At 42.8% G+C, this 23,915-nt stretch overlaps 1 protein-coding gene and 1 long non-coding RNA gene across 5 annotated transcripts in view; one reads left to right on the top strand and one right to left on the bottom strand.

Moving 5' to 3' along the window:
• rassf7a (Ras association domain family member 7a) overlaps positions 1-17,098 on the top strand; it is a 40,369-nt gene extending 23,271 nt beyond the window's left edge. For 2 of the 4 annotated variants that reach the window (XM_022189955.2, XM_022189953.2), the window contains 5 exons: positions 9,193-9,391; positions 11,048-11,976; positions 14,044-14,218; positions 14,322-14,429; positions 16,788-17,098. In XM_022189955.2, the coding sequence (XP_022045647.1) occupies positions 9,289-9,391; positions 11,048-11,976; positions 14,044-14,218; positions 14,322-14,429; positions 16,788-16,819 (1,347 nt within the window). In that variant the 5' untranslated portion in view covers positions 9,193-9,288 and the 3' untranslated portion in view covers positions 16,820-17,098. Of the gene's footprint in view, positions 1-6,129; positions 6,286-6,537; positions 6,560-9,192; positions 9,392-11,047; positions 11,977-14,043; positions 14,219-14,321; positions 14,430-16,787 lie in introns of those variants that run through there. The other 2 variants (XM_022189956.2, XM_051952329.1) reach the window with 2 other exon arrangements.
• A 1,861-nt stretch (positions 17,099-18,959) lies between these two features.
• Positions 18,960-20,377, bottom strand: LOC127535072 (uncharacterized). Its single transcript, XR_007943722.1, has 2 exons — positions 20,150-20,377; positions 18,960-19,659 (listed from the first exon to the last, which is right to left on the bottom strand). It is a non-coding gene; the product is annotated as an uncharacterized LOC127535072 (long non-coding RNA).
• Between the last annotated feature and the right edge of the window lie 3,538 nt (positions 20,378-23,915).

Here is a 23,915-nt window from a genome sequence, read left to right as displayed (position 1 = left end):
GGGTCGTGTGTGACACCTCCCAATCAAACTATAAATCAGTCCTATTGAGAGGTCCACCCAAACCTTGTGATCTCTATGCAACACAACCATCCCACCCTTTACTGTCTGTGTGTTTTAAATAGGTAGAGCTGAGGCACCTAGAAACAGAGAAAGGGGCAGATTTTTAACAGTGCTTACTATTACTTTTGTAAAAAAGTTTTTTTCAAAAACTATAAGTTTTTGAAATTTTGTTTCATTTAGACAACCCTCTGGTAGGACCTTAGAGGGATTTGACTTCTTTTATCAAATGATAATAACGTTTTTTAGGAAGAAACTTGCTTACATTTTACCTAAAAGTGTTTTCTTGGAATAAAACTTGAGTATCCTATGAATGACAGTATAAAAAAACTTCAAAACAAACCTAGTTCCATTTTACGATTGTTATGCTTTACCATCCTTGACATAGGTTTGTCCTCCTCCCAAAACGTCACACACTCCTCACACAAACACAAGTTTCAGTTCTTTTCTACCTCCGATGTCGTCATTGTTCTTTACTGGTTATCCCTTGTACCTTCGCTGTGCTTTTATAAAGTATAATGTTCAAAAATACCTCTTTGATGCCTGAGGGAAAAAGGTGCACTTTGCCTGACCGCTTTACTCTCTACCTTTCTTAATTTTTTTCTTTCAGTCTATTTTTGCATTACCAGCTCAGCTCCCGTCTCCATTCTCCTGTTGTGTTTGAATTCTAGGTTGGTTATTTAGAATATGACTGTAAGGCTCTACATACACGTGATCATTGTTCCTAATTTCATGACGTATTGTAAATACCAGAGCACTTGCTTGTCCGAACTCAACAGAGACCTTATCTCACCACCCGCGAATTCCATTTTTGTGGAATGAATCGCCTTTATTTTAACGAAAAGGAAGATCTTATCTGTCTGTGGCGAGATTTTACAAGGTCCTGCTATGATACCTGTTACCTGAAGGTGTATACATACACCAGGTGACTTTTAGTCTCCCTGTCTCTGAGACTGTGTTTACCTGTATCCCTCTCTCTAAGGGCCAGCTATGTTGGAACTCCCTAGATAAATATTGGAAAGGTGTGCGGAGGGATGTTTTGCATAGCAGAAGGATCTTAGCAATGGAGTAACATGTTAATCCATGCAGCTGGCAGCTTTCTCTCAAACTTTCTGGCAGTTGCTCCAAGATCGTCACGGTCAGGAAGTCCAGCTTTCAGTTTCAAAGTCAAAACCAAATGAAAACCAGCAGTGAATGGATTGCATTAGCCATAGTAGTTGTTTGCGCACCGTCCGTTTAATGATCTTGACCTCAGATTGATGTCTCGGGAGGAAACTGGGAGGAATTCTTGACTTTCATCTGTGAAAACATTCATTGTACAGACAGGTCAGTGTTTTCTTTTTGTTGGAGTCATGTGTTATTGTTGTAATATTACCACTCCATCCCTTCACAAGAATGTACACCTGCTATGTCCCGGTGGATTCGTAGCTGCCTCACTTAAGACTGAAAGGAAGTCTCCCTCGTATCACTGTAGCACATGATGTGGCAGACCCGTGCTGCCTGTAGATGATGAGGTTTTCGGATTTCTTCTGTGCCTTTTTCTTTTCTGCAGCACATTTAATTTTATTTCCTTGGGCATGCTTGTGGCAATATTCCCTCAGCCCAGATAAGGACCAGCAAGTGTACGTTGCATCATAGATTGCATGGAATTAAAATATGATGAAACACCAACACCAATCTCAGTCACTAACAAAATGACCTTCCTTCAATATCCTTATAGTCAAACCATATGAATTAAATTACATTCAGTTTCTCACATTGAATCAACCTTGATTTACATAGACTGCATTGCGTTTGCTTTAATAAATGTTTTTCTCTGTATGATTTGAGGCCTCGTTTTGAATTGTGCTTTACGAACGTAGGATTGCAAAAAAAAGGAAAAGAAAACATAAAAAAGGAGTGAATAATTGATATGAGCAGACATGGAAGCGACCTTTAAATTACTAATGAGTTTAGCTTCAAACTTGTGACACTGGAGGCCGTGGCATTCCTGACTCCTCAGTGACACGTGCACGCCTACATGCAGGAAGTGAGAGTGAAGCATCATAACGTGCACCTGGAAATACCATAGCTATAAATAGCAAGTGATGGTAAATTTAAAACTACACATTTTCCACTTATGTACTGTGTAAATTGCATCCTTTAAATTAGTGCCTGTACATTTTAATTTAGTCCAAAGTTAAGCATCAGTATTCAGTTTGAGTCTGCAGTCTATACTTAGACCCATGTAACATATGATTTTGGCTCCGTGCTAACTGAATATTTCTGACAGACACTGTATACGTGTGCAGTGGACAGTCTATATAAGCCTGTGTGTTATCTAGTACAGAGAGTTTGGCTGGGAACAGAGTGATGTCCTGCTTCCCTGGCGAGCACTGCTGAGTCAGATCGGGAGTATATAATTACACATGGGTGCCCATCAGCAGTCTGAGGGCCTTCTTCCCCAGCTCACCCAACAATAAAAACTCCTGTGCTCGCAAGGCTCAGCCTGCAGGCAACCAAACCACTCATCCAGAGCTGAGCTCTCAGAGTCCAGCTCTGCCCGGTCCTCCATAGGCCGTCCTTTATTAGCATTCTCACCATTAGCTCCCGGCTCTGTGGGTGGATCCATGAGTCAGTGCAAGCAAATTCCTCATCTCTAATGTACTCACCTCCGCTCGATTTCCGGGCTTGAAGAGAACAAGTGAACTGATAACAGCCAAAGCAGGTATGAGTAAGTCTTTCACTGGGTGAGTTGAATAATGTAGTATTGTTTTATTGTGGTTAGGGTTGTGTAAACGATTGCAACTGCATACTCATGGAAGTGTTGGTAAAGCTTCTCAATGAAATTCACAAGTGAGTAAGAGGTGCTTCAGATTTCCAAAGTAAATTAGTAAAAGCAAAGCCTACGTTATATTCAAGAATTGAAACTAAACAGAGACTCTCTCACATCTGCTCATGCTCTTTGTCTCTTGTGATTCAGGCCAGGTTGCCATCATGTCTGTGTGAGTGCTGCTGGTGATTCATGATGACTTGGATTTCACGCTAAGTGCTCTTTTACACACTGTGACTGTAGCAGTAGTGACAGTCACAGGTGATGGTCAGACTCTGAATGGTCTCGTCAAGGTCTGCTTTACGACTTTAACCTTTAAACTCACGTCAATCATCACTTACATGCATACCGATTGCACAGGAACACATCTTGGAGGTGAATAACCACATTAGTTTTGGTGATCTGGGATCAGAGCTTGCAACTTTTCAGTCATTTTTTTCCCCAGTATTTGATGTTACTGTCTACATTTACCCTTGATTTGGAGGTAAAGGTGACCCCTGGATTAATGAACCACCGATCAACCCACAGTGAGATTTCACACTTGGATGAGCCAATAATTATAATGGAGAAGGCTGAAGGCTGCGGCGTCAGATCCCTGTTTGCGAGTATGACGACTAAAGCTTATTAGCGCTGTTTCTGATTCCTTCGCGCTGAGTCATTAGCATGTCAATAGAGTGGAGACACAAGCGGACGGGGGACATTTTCAAAGAGCTAGTTGGTAACAAGCATTTGGACTTTGTTCCAAGAAATATTTGCCGAATTAAAAGTGCTGCGAAAAAAAATGCATTATTCATCAGGTGTGTTCAGTGGAGCTCCGTTAGCAGAGAACCGGGCAACCGTTCAGTCTAATTAACCAACGGTGTATCTGGAGAGCCAGCTGCAGCCTGGACCTCCACTGTGAGGAAGAAGCACTGCAGTCGCTGTCATTTAAACATTTTACTCATAAAAATGCAGTAATGCCTAAATCAAAAGTGACTTTCCAGGTAGCAGAGCTGCAGCAGTTTTGCTTATATCACAAAGTGAACACTTAATATCATGTTGACACCCAGACAAACTAAATCATCCAGCATGTGAGAGGTGTGTCTACCATAGAAAGTTATTAAGTTTTAATGTCGCCCAGTGGAAGCACTCAGATCTTTTGTCTAGTTTCCTCACATGCCCAGTGGAGCACTGCCTGCTGTGTCTGCAGGCACTGGAGCTCTGCTGATGATGACTTCTGCAAGGGAATAACAGTGTTTTTGAGGCTCACCAGGTGGCTCTTGGAGAATTTGAAAAGTATTGCTCGAGATAAATACATGAGACTAGACCGGGCCTGTCAGTGTTACGATGTAATGTAAAGCATCTTCCCAAATATCCTCTGAATGCGCCCGAGGACTGAGTTTGTCCTAGTCTGCACAGCTGTTTTTTACAGGGATTAGCACGGTGCTATCCTTGAGGCAACTTTTACTTTTGGGAAGACTCCTGATCTTTAAAAATGACAAGTATGTGACTTGAGCAATACTTTAGGAAGATTCTCATGATGTTTTTTATCTTTTTTTTTTTAAAAAGATGCAAGTAAAGACAATAAGAAATTGTAGAAATCCTAGTGCAGTGTTGAAAAGCTTCCTTAAAGCCCTGGGACTGTGGCTGCAAAACGCTTTTTTATTGTTGATAATGATGTTTTTTTGACCTAGTTGCCTTAAGCACCACCTGGATATACTTCTGTTCAAATATGAGCACTTGCATAGAAACATCATGTTTCAGTTGTGTTTCTGTACGTTACAACCTTTACAAACAAAGCTTTAATTACACACTTTTCTGAGTGACTGGGAATTCTCATGTGTACTATCAGAAGATTTCCACAGAGAAAGAGCTCTAATTGCTGAAGCAAAAGGGCAGTTTTCTTCCATTATGAACAAATATTGTGCATTTCAAAAGTATGTCATGGAATTTCCTCTTTGTTTTTGGCCTCGTCCGTCTCTGAAGACATAAACTGTGCTCGCTTGTTTGAAACACTGGAGTAGGACGAAGTAGGAGGAGGAGGAGGCGGAATAAAGAATGCAAAGCAGAGAGGGCGAGGCAGGACAAAAGAAAGTATCTGTTTTCCCTTTTTATTAGTTTTATCGGTGGTAACGTGGACACACCAGAGTGGCAGTAAAAGCTGGCGTGGCAGACGACTCGGCTTTGCCAGAGGCCACAAAAGAGGCTACACTGTCTGCTGAGTGTGGAACCAGAACAACAATAGTGTCTCTGCAGGAGAGATGAGACCGGGCTGCTTGGTGCCAGCGTGTTCCTGGCTCTTTGAGTGTTTGCCTCTGCCAACCTGGAGCAGAGTGGCACAGAGGGCACAGCTTCCCCCAGCACTGTGCTTTGTCCTCTAACAGTAATATCTATCCTATTATGTACACTTCAACCAGCCTGGGTCTGGGTCTTATTTTCTCTGCAGATACTGATAGGGGATAACTGTTTGTCCACACTTGTTGTGCTTGTTTATCCATCTGTTGCTGAGATCTGTGTGACGTTCGCTCTGCCCTTTCACTCCTGCCATTGTTTCTCAGGCTTCTGTTGCTGCAGAGATAGCGGCAGTAATCACTCTGAGTTGGAGCAGCCTCTCATAAAGATAGTCTTAAATGGCATGTCTGCTTGCAAGCACACTTCCACATACAAGCTTGTACATGAAGGCCTACATACCCAACCTTTGACCATTGCTCTAGCTTGACATAGTGCTCTGTATTTCCACACACACACATGCATACACACCCAGTAAGCCTGCTCTTCATGTAGCCTCAGGCATTGAGTAGCTACAGTACATTAATTACTTAGCTTGGAATTTTTCTGGAAAGCTTTCGTTTCCACGTTTCCCAATACCGTTCATGACTAACAGAAATTAACTTCTAAAGGAAATCGAGGGTTCAAGGGTGTGTCTGCCCAGCTGAATGAATATATGTGCAATTTGTGTGTGTATTTATGCCCATGCATGCATTTTCTTGGAATGAGTAAGAAAAAAATATGAGTTTGAGTCTCTCCCATATCTCCCACCAGATTCTTGTCGGGGCTAGAAGTTTGTTTTAATTGGAGAGGCATAAATCGCACCGCAAAGTGGACATCCAGTACGAAAACTATCCGAAATATTCTAGCCTCAGGGTATCATGTGTTGTCAATTCTTTTAAGTGAACGGCTGTAAATTTTGGCACATGGAAGCCTCTTGTCGCTCTGCTTGTCCAGAAAGGCCCATCAATTCACAGCGCAGCACTGTTGCTCACACAGAGTGGCACAAAAGGCGAGCCAGATCATGCCCCACGCGTCTGCCGGGCTCTGATGCTAACCACTTCTGCCGTCAGTCGAATTCACAGAGGAGCTGGGAGGCTGTTATTGAGGAGAGACAGACAGAGCCAAAGACAGGGTGATGAAAGACGCAAAGCGGGTTAGCGAGATGGGTGAGTGATGATGAGAGGGAAGGGAGAGAATGGCACATGGCTCTAATCACTGCTCATTTCTCTACCTCCCCTTCTCCTTCTTTATCTGTCAGCATTTTTCCCCTTATTTATTTTCTGCCTTTCTCATTTGCTCACCGTCTGTCTTCCCTACTGTCTTACTTTCTCTCCCTTTCATCACACGGTGTGACTGGTTTTCTGTATTCAATTCAGCAGACAAGCTCCTCGAGTGGCTTTTTTTCTCGTGGATTCCGTTGTGTTTTTGTCGGAACTTGGGGTAGGAGATTTTTCTTTTGGCACTTCAGCTCTATAAGCGATGGTACTATTTCTTTCTTTGAGGGGATAGGTGACAGGCCAGAGGTCAGAGTTTCTGCCTGTATGAAAGTAGGGTTTGGGATGCGCTTTGTCCCGTTCTAGGAGGGGGTTGGGTGGACTCGACCTGCGGTTAAGGGGTGGGGTTAGGAGGTGTGGAGCATTGTCATGTGGGCGAGATTACGAGTGTTGGAACTTTACTGGCTTGGATTAGAATTGGGCGTGTGCGTGCAGTGACTCCGAACATGTGCAAAGCAAATCTGCAGCCTGTGTTTGTTCACGGCATCTGCATGTTGACTCTAAAACCAAACATTCTCCAGTAAACCCATCCGTCGCTGCTGACAGTTTGGATCGAAAGACTTTGCAGGAATCCGAGCATCACTGCAGCCCCTATGTGGAGCCGACATTCATTCTGATTTCACAAACACTGCAAAGGTGCCTCTCCTCCATCTGTATTTCCATGTGATGTGACACGGGACTCCAGAGCTGCGTGGAGGAAAATGAGCCGGGTCGGGCGGATGTCTGGTTCTCGGTGTTGTTGTGCCTGTGACAAAAAGAATAGACAGCAACCTGAGACTCGCAGGCCTGTTTGTTTCCTGTTAGTGCAGATTATCACATTTCACCAGCCAGGAGGAACAAGAGCTAAGCATCATGGGAGAGTGACATTCTTAGCTGGGAGATGTTTGTGTGTTTGCGCTCTCATCTGATGTGATTGTTACGGTGCATAAAAGTCTTGAACTGATATAGAAAAATTGAGGTAAGCTACTGTCTGCAAGATGTTGAAAATTTTAAGCAAAATCCAGTCAGATAGGCTCTTGTTTCCCTTTGTGGAAATGTTATGTGTTTAACCTGTTTTTGAACTTAGAATGTGCACTACACAATGATGCTTTTTGTATAGAGGAAAGTTTGTGCAATCCTGTGAAGTAGCATTCCACTGCACAAGGCTTGAAGAATCAAAATGTTTCTTCCTCCTCATTGGTGTGTTTTTAAAAAAGCATCAGAGCAAAAGTAAATGATCGACTCCCTCTGTAATTCAACCAGTTTGACTTAATTATGTATTGCACCACAGGACACTCTGTGCTCCCTCTAAGAATAATATTGACATCTGTGCTGTGTTGAAATCTCTCGTGTTTGATTTTGATAAGCACTCCCTTTTCAATATCAAGTTTCTCGCCAGATGAAATCACCTCTCTCGGATTGCTCCAAAAGAATTTCTGCCACATGTGATCATCCATCGCTATCTCCCGCTTCTTTCCTGTGATCTCGTTCTGCGGGTTCAATCTCCGAGCTCTGCCGTCATTCCCCCCCTCCGTACGCGGTGTCATGTTGAGCCGTTCTGTGCGATGTTGCCACATCAGATAGGCTGCAGCTCCCCAGCAGAGTTTGTGTTTGGCGTCCAAACAGCGGAGAAGTAATGGCGGTGCGGGGCAGCCAGGTCAGCGGCAGGGGAGGGGCAGGGTGAGGGCTTTGTTAAGGAAAGCAGGAATTCTTCCGGCTGGCAGATGAAGTCAGTGCATTCCTCCAAAGCAACTCCCTATAGGTGGCCAGTGGAGCACAGCCATGAACTGAATGAAGGGCAAGATAATGGTGGGGCTCAGTATTAAACACCTCCCATTGAGAGCCGGAGAGACAGACAGAAAGAGAACACCATCTGTCTGACTGTGGGTGAAGAGTTGTCTTTTACCCACCTAGGCTACAAAATTTCATCTACTGTGCCAAGCTCTACGGATAATTCTACCTCTTCCTGAGGCACTTCACTTTTTTATGTGCGCTACAGTATTTTATTACCTTGTTTTGAAGTTGAGCTGTAAAAGTTGAGGCAGAAGGGAGGCCCGCACATAGTGATGGTTTTGTAGGTTAAACAGGCTGTCCAGACATGTGTTCGGCTACCTGCTGATGCGCCCTGTGAAGTCTAAAGAGACCCAGTTCTGGTCCTGCTGAGGCCGGTCAAACTGAACACACACATACACACACTTGTTCTATCACTTCTGCTGTGTTTCTGTGTATTTCTACTCCCACAAACACCCTCTCCCAAACATAGACACACTTGAGTTGCTCCACTTTCCCTGTCTGTTTCCCTCGGCAATAAGCTATCATAACGGCTTTGAAGGAGGGCAGCAGAGCGTTTAATTGGGTTACAGATTGGCATTTATGCTCCCAGGTCCACAAGATACTGCCGGGGCTCTTAAATAGCCACTAGGAACTTAACAAAATGTTACAATGCTCTGCCCATCGGCTGCAGGCCTTCAAATTTACAATTCAATGATGCTCTCACTCAGCACAGTTCTGACGTCAGCACTGTTTGGTGGATAAACTGGCATTTCAGCTAAATGAATCACAAGTGAGGGTACTATGTACATGACTGCTTTCCATGAAGTTTGTTTAGGTTACCAACAAGCCGGACTAAGATTACATCATGTTCTACAGCTCAGTGAAGTCGGAAAAGTTTTTTTAATGCTGCTTTTATTAAATGGTATCCAACCTTGAGGAACTTCTATTTCGTCATCCGCAAAAGTTCCTCCTTGCAACTTGATTAGTCATCAATCAGGTTAACACACCTCTAATTATTCATCTGTCTCTGCTGTTCGTCTTTTCCAGAGCCAGTGCCATGCAGCGGTGAGCTGAGTCAGGCCAAGCTGAAGTGATCTGTTGTGAAGCCCATCTTACCCCTCACCCTGCCCTCCTCGATCCCAGATGGAGCTCAAAGTGTGGGTGGATGGAGTGGTGCGGGTGGTATGCGGCCTGTCTGAGGAGACTTCCTGCCAGGATGTGGTCATTGCTCTGGCACAGGCCATCGGTGAGTACCTCTAGCTTTAAAATCACCATGTCACCATGAGGCTCTTTTGAGATGAACTTTGACTCACCTGGAAAGCAGACGAGGGTGTGCAGCAGCAGCAGCAGCAGCAGCAGCAGCAGCAGCAGCAGCAGCAGCAGCAGCAGCAGCAGCAGCAGCAGCAGCAGCAGCGGGGGTTTGGTGTAATAAGTCAGCTGCCAAGTCAGACAGCTTCCAGCAGCCTTTAATCTGCACAGGAAGTCAAAGAAACACTCACATCTTGTTAAAGTCGATACCAATAATTAGAATAATACAATGTTGTGGGACTTGCGTGTCAACTTGTATGCAGTCTCCAATAGTTTTATTTATGTACTGGCTTTAAAGGTGATCTGTGATCTCTGTTGATGGTTCACATGAATTCTCATCAGCATGCTATCAGTTTGTATATAAATCTGTGTGTACATTTTTAAATAGTCAAATACAGTAGAGAGAAATACAAGACAATAACTTTCACTACTGGTATGTCAGGGATGAAATGCTGTTTAGCATCCTTACATCACATTTTCCAGACGTTTTAAAATTGTTAAATACTTTCAGAATTAAATCCATCCAATGTTAATCTACAATAAACTACACCTATGATGTATTTTTTAGTTTATAATGCATAAACGCACTTCATGTGTTTTGTTAGCACAATAAGCCTTAGATAAAACAAAAACTCCTAATCAAATGTCATATTGTTGTGCCGACATTTAAATCAATTTGCAGTTTCCTATCATGCCCCAAGGTCATGCAGTCAGTGGCCGCAGCCGCCTTGATCTTGGCAGATTAGCATTGCCAATGTTTTCAAGTTGGAGAGAAATCTAGTCTGCATGCATTGTGCAGTGATCACTGGTAATCGATTCCGCACAGCTCTGAAACAAGCCTATTATGTGACAGCAGCATCTAAGATGTTCTTACTTTGCACCCTGTTTGACTCTACTTGACAGTTGATCTAAAAGCCTCGATTAGATAACAGCTCTGGAATAAGATTTTGATAGTAAGTGTACCAACACACGCCAAGGTTGCAGTGGTCCTGTTCTGCATTCACCTTTACATTCTTTACTGACCCGAGTCGTGTCCTCGTCTGGATTGTCAGTGGGTCAGTTTGGATGTGAGCCGACTCTCTGTCCCTGTATCCTCCAGCTTTATTCAAGCCATACGCTGCAGCAGCATCGAACAACATAACTCCAGATTTAGCACTCTCCTCCTTCCATGAGTGAGCCGACTGCCAAGTCATTAGGGAGGGTTTGTCCTAATTTCTAGGTCCTTGTGGAAACTTCAGTTTATTTGAACATTTTTCACATGTTGTGCGAGTCTTACGCAGCTGCCTTTTATTCTAGTCCTCAGTGGCAGAGATTTAGAAGTATCAGCATTATCATAATGTGTCTGATGTCATTTGTTCACTTAGAATTACTTGCATAAAACCAGTGTGAGGAGTTGCTTTATTAATATTGGAGGAGAAAAAGTCTTTCACGAGTAACAAATAACTCCGACAACAACAGAACTGGACTCATTTTTGAGTAAAACCAGCGGCGTTTTGTAGCATTTTCCAGCTTATCATGCTGACATCTTTGCTGAGGTTGTGTTGTTTTGGTACAGATTCATTTGTACTCATTTGTACTGTCTCTGTGTTCACAGGTCAGACAGGCCGGTATGTTCTCATCCAGCGTCTGAGGGACACAGAAAGGCAGCTTCTGGCCACGGAGAGGCCTCTGGAGTCTCTAGCAAAGTTAGGCCAACATGGCAGTGAAGTGCAGTTCTTCCTGCGCCGCACCGGCCCCAGCAGCAGTGATGGACTTTGCTCAAAACAAGAAAGATCTACTCCCCTTCCTCTGCCCAAGCATCCTGAGCCTGAGCCTTCGAAACGTAGCCAGCCTAAGAAAGCCCTGACTTTTAACTTGGGACCTTCCACCTCCCCTAAAACCAAGGCCAAACAGTTTAAGAGGTCTCCTCGGGACTCTCCAGAGCAAAGAGCCTCCCCTTCATCTTCTCCCAGCCCTGTATCCCCTCACATGCTATCCCCTTCTCCCTCACCACCTATAGGCCCTTCCAAAGAGGAGGTCTTTAGGAAGGTTCTTCAGCAACAGGAGAGACTGAGGGCCATTGAGGCCCAGCTAGAATCCCTAGAGAGGGAGTCACATACATGGGAGCGCCCCTACCCATCTCCACATCCCTCACCGGTCCCAGATGGTCACTTGCAAGACGAGCTGGATGCTTTGGAGCAAGCGATGCGGAGGAACCAGGCCGAGCTCGCCCATGAGCAGTACTGGGAGGAGCAATTTCAAGCAGAGGTGGAAAGGGAGCAAGGAATGAGAAGGAAGCTGGGGGAGCTCCATGCCAAGTTAGACGACTGTGGACGGCGGCTCCACGAGTTCTCAGTTCGCTCTGCTCAGCTCGAGCAAGAGATCCAGCGAGAAAGCCAGGCGGAGGGGAAAGCCAACGGGCCCGAGGAGTCGCTAGATGCTGTGAAAATGGAGCTGCGGGGCCAAGAGAGGCATGGGACCGAAATGGAGGAGCAGCTAACTGAGACTGACAAGGCTCTGGGGAAGGCAGAGTCTCTGCTGCAGGTAAGGAGAGAGGTCACAGTTCTGGAAAAGGGGCTGTAAATCCACAACAGCCCTTGTGTTGTCATTTGCAGGGTAAACTACAGACCTTCTTTCATGTTACTGTAAACTGTATCCCTCTCCTACCTGCACAGTGCAGCAGAAACAAGGCAGTGCAGAGACATTCCAAAAAAGATAAAACGATTCCTTAGTAAAAAGGAAACATGAGTTCTTGTGGCATTTTGATATTTAAGTTAGAATTTGATGATATTTTGCTGTATGCTCCTATCTTATCATGTATGAAAGTGTTTTATTGTCTGAACTGCTATTTACAGTCTAGCTGAACTGGTTTGGCAGGTATCATCTTGTATGTGTTGCATGCTCTAAACACGAGCTTACTAATAGTGTTTATTATTCTGACAGATATCCACATATTATTGTACCGTGTTTAGAAAAGGAGATTAAAAACGACTGATTTTTAGAACAAAACACCCTTTTATTATGATCCACTCAGTCTCAACGTATGGTCGTGTGTGGTGTCACTGTTTGTTTGCTTTTGGTGGTTGTCATAGATGCGGCTGTATCAATAAAAGGTTAACCCAGTTTAAAGTGAAACTCAAATTTCCTCATAATCCACATGAAACCCAAGACTCTGGTGTCCTTTTCATGGAGCTGGTTCAGCCAGAGGACTAAAGAAAATTGAATCTCTTCCTCATGTTAGTGTGGTAGAAGGTGTTGATTTAAACGTTGTGTCACAATGAAACAGAACACACTGTAAGCACTGTAGTTCAGTGTTAAATTTCCATTAGGACTATAAGACCATTGCACCCCTTTCCTCATCCAGTAAGCCCCAGGTTATCGCAAACTGGCTGCCAAACTGATTAACATACAGGGACAAGCTCATTTGCTTTTCAGTCGGTCGTCCTTATGGGGATGAGTTCAACTCTGAGGGTGAGCTCAGCGGATTTAGTGCTCAGTTGATGGGACAGAGAGGAACTGTGTATCATAGACAGTCACAGAAAACAATTATGTAGAAATCATTCTGCTGCAGATCAGAGGTATTAGGTTTTCGGGGTTTTTTCTATACATGCCGGTGTGAAACGCTCCACCGTGTCTTAACATGTAACCAACAATACTCTTAAGTGTTCATAAAAGTCACCCCAGAGGCATTTTATCACCCAGACAGTAATTGCATAGAGGAAATAATAAGCCTTTTTTCCCTTCAAACTAAATGTTAACATGACAGAGTGTAATAAAACTCAGTCCACAGTGCGAGAAAGCGTGTATGCAAGTCATCAGTCAGCTGATCAGTCGAGGCTGCCAGCCGAGCATTTTAAGTGTTGGTGCTGATGAGCACAGCGTTCCTGACATCAGGCAAATGGAGGCAGACCTGAAGGTGTGAACTGCCACAGCAGGCTGCCTCGGTCCAATATCAATTACCCATATATGCAGAGACACACAGGGAGCCATAACATACCACTGCTGCCTCCTCTACCGTGTGCAGACGCATTGATTAAATGCAAATGGATAGTCGATTTAAGACTGATTGACTGGCCTGCTTGTGTGCATCAAGGTTTAATCTGTAGGCGTTAAGGCGATGCCCCTGTTTTGATGGAATGTTTCTGAACTGTTCAATAATTGGAGCGGATAAATATTGTACCACTGATGTCACATCAATTGACACCAATTTGAAAGCCAGCAGGCAAATAATCATTGCAGTGTGTACATCTAGAAGTATACCTTGGGCTGCTTTAGTCTAATGAAACCAGAAAAATTCTTGTTTGAGTTATTTGGCTTTGATGATTCATTGTAGCTTGATGGATGGTGACCTGACAGACAGTATGCTCAGTGACTTGAGAATAGATTTGTAGACTCTGCTCCCCCCTTGTGGTAAAGTCAAGAAAATGCTTCTTTATAGTCAACAAATTGTCATTAAACTTAGGCAGAGAAGAATCATATCAGCTGGTGAACAGACATGTTTATCACAACTCATGTTCATAAGCTGCATCCACTTTCAGTAACAAGGTGGTAACTTTTTTTCAGACCTGACTGATGGTCCTTTGTTTTCCTTGTTTCTCTTTCCCAACTCAGGCCAAACAGGAGGAGCTGGAGGAGTTGAATAAGGAGCTGAGGCAGTGTAACCTGCAGCAATTTATTCAACAGACAGGTGTCCTGCCGGCGCACACACACTCACGCACTGAGCTTCAGGAGCAGCTGGAGCAGCTGGAGCTGGCACAATTTCTGCAGGAGGGATATAGGAACGGAAGTATGGAACTAAAAATAAACAAAGTCTCAAACTACATATTTTACACAGGGCTGGTCAAAGACCGACAGCTTGTCCTCTAAAGATATTTCCATCTTTCTCTCAGGTCGCAGTGTAACTCCAGTGGAATCCCCGCCTCGCCCCACTGCCAAACAGTTCCTGGGACATCCACGCAACCTGCAAAACCCTCTAGTGTCCAGTCTCAACCCTGAGGGTGTGTATGTGTGAGACTCCACTGCTTCTCAAGTCCATCCTGCCCCTCTCCTGCCCTGCTATGTCCAACCCCTGGTCCCAGAGCCCCCTTTTGCCCCCATATTTTCTACCCCGGCTTGTTTGGGTTTAAGGCTACAACTACTGTTTTTGGTGTTGGATAGTATGGTGGAGGTTCCTTCAACTTCTCAGCATCTTCCTTGTGCTCAACCATGAAAAGCTGATAAACTTTTCTTCTACACCTAACTCTCAGTCTTGTGCTGATTTCTGTTCCTTGCTTTTAACAGCTGATGTAATCTTCCTCCTTCCAGTTTCTCACTTATCCCTGTATGTTTTAGTTTTCTGGATGTGTCGATTCTTTCGTGTTCTCTTTGCTCCCCGTCTTCATCTCCTCTCGCTGTTTGCTTCTGGGCTAACACCAGCTGCTTCTGTTATACCGGGCTTTGCAAAAGTTCTGTTACACTTGTTGAGACATTCACAAAAATGAACACAAAGAGTTTTTGGTGCAATAAGATAAAACTTTTGGGTGGCCACATTTCTGATTAATATTATCATTAACACATATTGAAATATTTGGGAAATAAAAAATTATCTTATTGCACCAAAAAATCTTTGTGTTCATTTTGCTTGCATTTTGCAAGTGGAACAGAACTTTTGCAAAGCCCGGTACTTTAAAGGGGAACTTCGGTTTTTTTCAACCTGGGGTCTGTTTTCATATGTCTTTTCATACATGTGAGTGATGGAGAAATGAATTTTCGACATTGCTCCAGTATTTAGTCAGGCAGTCAGCTTCGCAGCTCAGCTAGCAGCTCAACTAGCGAAAAGTATGGGGCAAGTATGGGGCAAGTTGCCCCCCGCGTCAAAGTCTGCCCCAACGTGCTTTTTTTCCCACACTGACCGACTCGGATAGTCTCAATGAGTGTCCCACAAAATACTAGAGATGAGAAGTGAACGAAAACCTCCACATTACTTGGCAATCGCTATTTGTTGTGGTCTGTATCCAAGTTGCCCCATACTTTTCGCTAGTTGAGCTGCTAGCTGAGCTGCGAAGCTGCCTGCCTGGCTAAATACTGGAGCTATGTCAAAAATTCATTTCTTCATCACTCACATGTATGAAAAGACATATGAAAACAGACCCCAGGTTGAAAAAAGCCGAAGTTCCCCTTTAATGCATTTGGGGATTTGCTGCTAATTCCCCCCTCTGTAGTGCAGAGTGGCCTTCCCACCCTCAAGTCAGTAATCGACTACCAACAGCTGCTTTTCACCATATCTCCATGTAACATAACGATAGCATTGGGAACTATTGTGGCAGACATTCTGATTGTGTGTTTGTTTTTATACTGTGACATGGAAAGATATGAGACCAATGTCATTTCGGTTTGCCTTTTACGTATGGATACTATTTATATGTAGGGGGGTGTATCTATACAATGCCTTGTACTTTGGTGACGTTTGACTTCCAAAGAGCAAGAGCCTTTTACGGAGGGCTCTGCAAAATGTCTTTGCACTGTCCCATTCTCTCCCTGTGTGAAGCCTTGGCCCTCGTGTGCCTACAGAGAAATGTATCTTTCTGTTATTTTTTGCTCTGCTTGAAGACACTGTAACTTATTTTGGGAGCTTACACCTTTTGCAAGTCTATTTTTGTCAAGCTTCTCGTTAAAAGAAGAGATACATTCCAAATGTAGCGCCACAGGCCATGGTTTGTTAAGATGCTTTTCTGTTCCTCCGCTGGGATGGATGCACCTGGTTCTTTTGCTGCGATCACACCTAACGTTTGACCTGTCGTAACTTGCATTGTGCCTCAGTGTACTGTAGATTTAGGTTGAGCATACTTAACTAAGTCCCAATAACAAACATAAGTCAAACAAGGGAAGCTGTTGTTTTCACTACTTTGATCATCTCCATTAGTCTTACCCACAAATGACCATCTGAAACGGCTGAAGCCAATATTTACTGTAGCATAGCACTTAACCTTTCATTATCCCGCTCATCTCTGCATTATACTGACAGGTCAAAGTGACGTGTGTTTGAGTGTGCACTCTCTTTACTGTCTGCAGTGTGCTGTTTTGTTTGTGGGATTATTCAAACTCTCCTTACTTTGGAAACTGAAGACATCTCAGTGTTTGTTATAGAAACAGCTTGAAACCACTGACTGACTACAAGACTTCAGTCATAGTCCACAAACTCTGTGGATAAAGGAATTAACCCAATGACTGGTCTTGTGTCCGCCTGTGCTTTTCCACAGGCGTGTGTGAATATCTTAACTGAGCCAGGTCCCTGGTGTTGTGTCTTAGCTGAAAAGTATTTTTGTTTCAGAATACAAAGGGATCATCATCCCCACTTATTTTTGTGTGTCTTGCAGTCCTGACATCCCGAGAGTCGTCATGGAGATAAAACATGGACCACAGGGCCAAGAGAAAGTTGTTCACTGTTCTGTCACTCGTCACGTCTTATTTAACCCTTTGCTTTGTAACACTTTCATTCATTATTCAATCTACTACGATATACATACTGTATATACATAAGACAGATATATTTACAGAGTTTTGCTACTGTAAACACTGCTAAGTATCTATATGAAATGTAAAATAATTTAGAAACCTTTCACCTAGAGCAATTATTACTATTACTATGTATTTAAATATAATAAAATGTGCATTGTGTTTTAGATAATATTTTGTCTAGTGCTTGTTTTTCTTTGTATCCTCTTTATTCAATTACTTCAATTGCAGTAACTGGAAGTGCAGTACAGCTGGAATACCCTGCAGTAAATAATTTACTCACAAATGTAGAGTTTCTAAAAATTACAGTTCCATGGAGGTCCTATGTGAAATGCAGTATGAATATGTCATAAGTGCTGAAATATGCATGCTTTCCTTATTGTTTGAGGTACAATGGGAACTGTGGTGCCCACACGATAATTTCGGGGCATTTTAAAGATGCTATTCACAGGTGGCTGACCGAAAGTTCACAAAGTGCATCCTTGGATGCAGGGGGAAATGTGGCAAACATCCCGGCATCACAGCTGTTGCTGTTCTGGATGATGTAACACAGTACATCTGAAAGACGTGATGGTAAAGACGCAAGAGCACTGGAGACCTGTGAGCATCTCAGAAGGCTGGCTGGTGATCTATTTAGCTGTAAATGTAGCTTGTTGACATTGCTTTTAGGGTCATGCAGTCAGTATAATGGTCTGGCTTTCTCACCACCACAGGACATGTGATTGCAGATCTTTGTGGACTTTGGACCTCTGAGTCCATATGTGGCACCTATCTGTAGAGTACTGACAGCTGAACAACATGTGCTTCTTTAGTCATGGGTGATAAAAATCACCATGGTATTGGAGAAGCAGATAACTGCTCTGCTTCAGCACAACACTTTTGTCCTCCACTCCTTTCCTGTTTGTTTACCCTGGAGAGTAAATATACAGACTGTCACACACTGAGCGACATGAGCCTCTCTTGTGCTCTGGCTAACCCCTACCGAAACCCTGTGGACTTCTATAAATACTCTCATCTGCTAACACGTGCCAGGTACAATTCCAAGAAATGCACACATTTCTTGCTTTTCCTGTGTACATAAATGCACACTGAAAACTGTTTCCATTCATCCAAATTAAACCTCTTCACATCAGTGTTGTCAACTTGTGACCACGTGTAAGAATTAAGGAGACGTACTCACGACTGCCAGTTACGATATTATGATCAATTATGCACAATTGGATTATACTGAGAAGATTTAGAGCTGTCTGGCTTTGCAGGGGTTAGATAAGCTTCAAATCCTTGTTTAGTTCACACTGTCTGGACAAACCCAGCGGCTGGTGTGACACTGACGCCAACCTGTGGACATGAAATGAAACTACACATAAAACCCTCCTAATACAAACTCTTTCTGTCTTCATTTCCCACCTTCTGCTACATTCAAATTGATATTATTCAAAGCTAGATTGTTTGATTTCTGCAATAGAAAAAGACTGATTTCTGTACATCTCTGCATCACTTCAGGACAATTATTTTATATTCAGATTATCATCGACATCTGCGTGTACCTTTTTTTTCCAGACACGCCACATGCAAAAAATAAAATACATCCAACCTCACCCATTTCATGTCTAAACCCAGAGGACTCCAATCTCATAACGGCACATTAACAGATTATGCTGATATTTCGGGACACCATGCAGAGGGAATTATTTTTCCATCGCACAACTGCACTCCATGTGAACCCCCACGAAATCCACTTTGGAAGGGTACGCTGAGCTTAACATTTGACCACTTTCTAGATAATCAATATGTGTCTCTGACAGGCGGTGGGGGTCTGGGAAAGAACCTCCTCGATGTGGACGAGAGTGAGCATCTGCACGTCCACATTACAGTGATGAATGGGGCCACAAGCTAATGAGTCTGACATACTGCACTTATGTATTCCTCTGTGTCACAATGACTCATTATGCACTGAAGGGAATAAATCACCCTCACTGATACCAAGAAATGCATTACATGGTGAGACACACACATGATACATGATGCCACAGTTTTGATTTGGGTAGAAACTTTACTTCTCACTTTAGGAACATACATTGTGCATACTGTATAAATACAATTAATGTCCATTTTCTTAAGGAGTTCAGATTTGTGCAGCTATCCACGCTTTATAAATGAGCTGTACATTGTTTCTACTCATGCAAACGGGTGAAAGTATGTTATTATCTCTATGCGTTTTGTGCTCAAGTTCAATCTTTACAGCGCTGCTCATTTTTGCTGGAGGGCCCCTGAGGAGGCTCTTCAGGAAACCCTGGAGGCCCCCTGACCTCGAACTGGTAGCATGAAGATGATCTAAACCACAGGGATGAAACTGAAACTGAAACAAAACACCAACAGTCTCATTTAAACAGAGGTCAGCTCCATAGGAGGAGGAAATACAAAAGCCACTGGTCCTAAATAAGGTGCAGAAGGAAGTAGGCTACAGTACACACAGAGATCACTGGGAGGGCATTCATAACTGAGCAGGCCTGTCCCGACAGATCAAAGGCTGCTTGTAGATAGGTGTGTGTCTGGTCCGGCTGTGGCTGGTGTTGGATGAGGTCAATAAATATGAGAGGTATTCCCAAAACCAGGTTAGCCGCTGTCACACGCACAGTGGAACTGGCAACTGGCACAATGTGCGTTAGTCAGTGGCTTACCTGCTTTTAGATCTCATGCATAACACTGATAAGACAGCAAAGCGCACACAATCTGGAGAGCAAAAACAGACAAATGCTGTGTAATAAAAACAGTCATAAATCAGACATATTTGAGAGTAGAGGAGGGTTTGTGCTGTGGCTATATTACATATATATCATATGACTTGTACTTATGAAATTGCTCTGTTTAAAATGATCTACACAGCATTAAATGGCATAGATATTAATAGAAATTTAAATAAATTTCAAATAAATTCATGAAATCACACATTATTCCAACACTTTAACAGCTACTGAATTATAAATTAGTTGGATTTCCCTCCACAGTGTATGGATCAGGCCACCGAAATACATCATAATGCTTTCAATTTCGATCCCCATGAAAAAAGTTCCAAAATAAACAATAATCACAACTGATAATCTGATAACTAAAAATAAAATTCACTGTAAAATTTCCCCCTAATGATAGAGCGGATGTAGCCTGTTCAACCACACCATATAGACAGAATAAAGAATAGTGGCACATAAAGGGAGCTACTTACCAGTCCCAAGTTTTCCTTTAAGAATAATTTTTTGATGGGAAAATCTTTCATTTCCGCTCACGGGTCCCTGTCTACCATCAACCCGAACATCCAAATAGTTTTTTTCCTCTAAAATAAATCTCAGTGCATGATTAAAGTTAGGTGCATTTCAAAAATACAGTGTAGCCTACACCGACGCAGAAGTTCAGTTCACTTGCACTACCCCTACCCTGCCCACTCCCCTGCATCTGCAACCCGACCTGGTTATGCAAATTAGAAACAATATCGGCGTTAAGAACAGCCAATTAGATGCGGAGTTGAAGTTCGCCGCCTCGCCTTTTATAGATAACCACCCAATGAGAACTTAAGGTGGACGGGGCTTACACTACCAGCAGTTCGGTTGAGGTTTAGAGTTATAGTTGGGGTGCGGCGCGTTCAGTTTTGCACGTCGTACATTAGGAACGAACCATTATCTTGTTAACGGTTTCCTGTCCTGGACGATTATTTATTGCAAACATCCACGCGACACAGGTTTCTTTGCCCTTAAATAGACGCCGTGTGATGCGACAGCTGCCACTAGAGCGGGCACAAGTGTGTGTTAAGGCGGTTGGACAAAGGGCGCCGCTACCCCTACGGTGTGAAGTGGTTGAACTCGGCTTACTTGTGTACAGTGTTGCCATGAGCGGAGTGTGGCTGTGCACGTACCAAGGATGTTGCATGACAGTCTGATCTGATGATGACGAGGAGGTGGAGGAGGAGGAGGAGGATGAACACTCAATTATTTACGGAGTGAGGGTTGAGGACTCCCTGACATCGTTAACAAATTGTGTAACATAATATATACTTAAAAAAATAAAACAAAAACACAAAATAAATGTGTTTATCCTTTAAATCTAATCATGACATTTTTTTTTCAAAGTGTATTTAGATTTATCACATAACAGGACGTGGGTATAGATGTTGCAATGATTTTATGTCCATTGCAGCTTTTACTCAATGTAAATAAAACATCTTTTTTTCTTTTCAGATCTACACACATCACTTCATTTGACTGCCCCCCTCCTGGACAGTCAGCTGGAAGGTTGTGTTCTCTCTTTGTTTCAGAGATGTTGTCAGACAGCTTTTTTTATTTAAAGTCTTCTTTTTTCTTTTATTCCTGACCAGTTTTTGACTATTAATGCTCTGTCGGATTATTCACAGCTAGAATACACATAACCCCATGACATAAAGTAGCAAATCAGGATTACACATTGTGTTATGTAACAGCTGATTCTATCAGGGTGGAGCTGCCACTTGGGGGCGACAGGGTTTGCCCCATTGCCAGCTTGCTATCCAGGTAACAGGAACTGAAGACTAAAGCAGATTTGCTTTAACTTTTTATACTTTTACTTAGCTTTATTTTTTAATTAGTAGAAGAAGCGGAATTACTTCATAAAATGTTGCTTTATAGACACTTAAAGCACTTCATGCACACGTGTTAAATTCCCACCACCAATTATGCAGAGTGCTTTGAACTACAAAAATAAAATGATCTATATACACACATTTGTCGTTGTGCTGTCTGCAGCTTGCTGTGACTAATATGTCTTATTGCAACAGCCACAATACACAGTGTGTCATTCAGTATTAATTTTTGTTTGTCTACAATCAAAGTGCAGCTGATCTGATCATTATTGTGCTAAAAGGGATAGGCTGTATAGTTCCACAGAAATAATGGACACTGATACAGAACTGTTCTGATATGTGAACTCACTTTACTCTCCAAAGTAGAAGTTTAAGTCCAAAGGGGCACACTGTACCCTATTTGCTTTCCTCATGTATTAATGACTACTTTTGCCTTATCATGTCCCACTCACAGTGTTTACCATTTTGCATGCACATCAGGATTGGCGAAAAATTTGACATTTTATGGGAGTTGTGCACATGTGGCAAAATGGCTCCATAGCGCCCCCTGTAAAATTGAAAAAGTGGTCATTAGGCCAACTGCCACGACGTTTCATCTACAGCCACAATATTTGGGGGGCATATGCAGCACATCAGGACACACGAAAAAGTCAATCACGTCCACTCCCTAAACCCAACAGGAAGTCGGCCATCTTGAATTAGCTGTAAATTTTTTCTGATTAATAACTCATCACAGTTAAGTCCGAGAGACCTCAAATTTGGCCAGTATATGCAACAGTCCTTCCTGATGAAAAGTTATCAAAATGCTCCACAAAAGTCAAACGGCGTGGCCATGGCGACTCCCAAAAATATTGATCCTTAGCAAACAGGAAATGTTGTCTAACTTGGCTGAACATGCTCCAATCTGCCAGAAAATTTACATGTATGATCAGAGTACCACCCTGACAACATCCATGTATTCATATACATTCACAGCCATAGCGTCACCTTGTGGTATCAGGAAAGACACATTTTTTACACTTTGATGTACTATTGTCAGCAGATTCAGCAGATCAGATTCACCTTAAATTTGGTGACATAAGTCTAAACACATTGATGATGATTCTCAGAGAAAATGGTGACTCGTCATCAAAGGGCGTGTCTGTGGCGGCGTGGCGAATTTCGATGCCTCGCCATAAAAATTAAATTATTCATATCTCAGCTGCACGTGGTCCAATCTGGACCAAACTTTATATGATGGACACCAGTCCGGGTCAGAACACATCCACACTCATGAATTTAGAAATACTCATAGCGCCACCTACTGGCAACAGGGAGTTGTTGTCATTACATTTGCATGTCCCATTGCCCGATACTTTGTCATATCAATCGAGAAATTTGATAGCTCAGTGTTCATACCTAGATGATGCCACAGTGTGAAGATTTTGACGATTCGTGGAACGCTGTTGCCGTGGCAACGCATCGTTGCCGTGACAAACAAAGTACTTTTTGACAGATTAAAAATGCTCAAAAGCTCGCCAAAATTAACTCACATATCTGGATTGGTAAACCATTTCATGTTTTAAGGGAATTTCACCTGATTGTGGCAAAATGGCTTCACAGCACCACTTGGAACATTTCGAACATTTACTATGGCCAGTGCGTGTTATCCAGAGTTATGAAATTTGGTAGGCATATGTAACTGGTCAAGAGGCATAAAAATCTAATTGACACCCATGCCCAAACAGCAACAGGAAGTTGGCCATTTTGAATTATGTGTCATATTTTTGATGATTTTCTGTCATTTTTATACATTTTCAAAAGCTATATACTCAAACAGGGTAGCTCCAACAGAGCTGAAATTTCCCCAGGATGTACAGCAGCATGGCTGATCAAAAGTTATCAGAATGCTCCGCAAAAGTCTAAGGGCGTAGAAATGGCGACCCCTGGAAAATTACAATTCGCCATGAACCAGGAAATGCTGTGTAACTGCCCTGAACATGCTCCAATCATGTTTAATTTTTTGCACCAATGTAACTCTGATAATTTTTTTTGCATAAATTTGATCTGGAATCCAGGCCAAACGTGGGAAAGCCAGATCAAATTTGTGCAAAAAAATGATCAGAGTTACATTGGTGCAAAAAATTAAACATGATTATTATATGAAGAATTGCTCATCAGAATAGATCTTTGCTGTCATCATCAGGTATCTGTAATCTGTCAGTGATGGGTGGATGAGACATCACGAAGCGCTGCAGCACATCCCCCGAACTGGGCGGGTGCTGTTGTCGGTACTGTGTCGCTCCATACTGACACCTGCTGGCTCTTAAAATCATTACAGGCAAAATTTAAATTTAGTTAAATAATTTTTCAAATTTACATTTAAAATTTAATTACAGCAACA

Source organism: Acanthochromis polyacanthus, chromosome 8 (genome assembly GCF_021347895.1).
Source record: "Acanthochromis polyacanthus isolate Apoly-LR-REF ecotype Palm Island chromosome 8, KAUST_Apoly_ChrSc, whole genome shotgun sequence".
NCBI classification, from domain to species: domain Eukaryota; kingdom Metazoa; phylum Chordata; class Actinopteri; family Pomacentridae; genus Acanthochromis; species Acanthochromis polyacanthus.
Note: the sequence above shows the minus strand (reverse complement) of the source record. Positions and strands in the feature narration are given on the sequence as shown.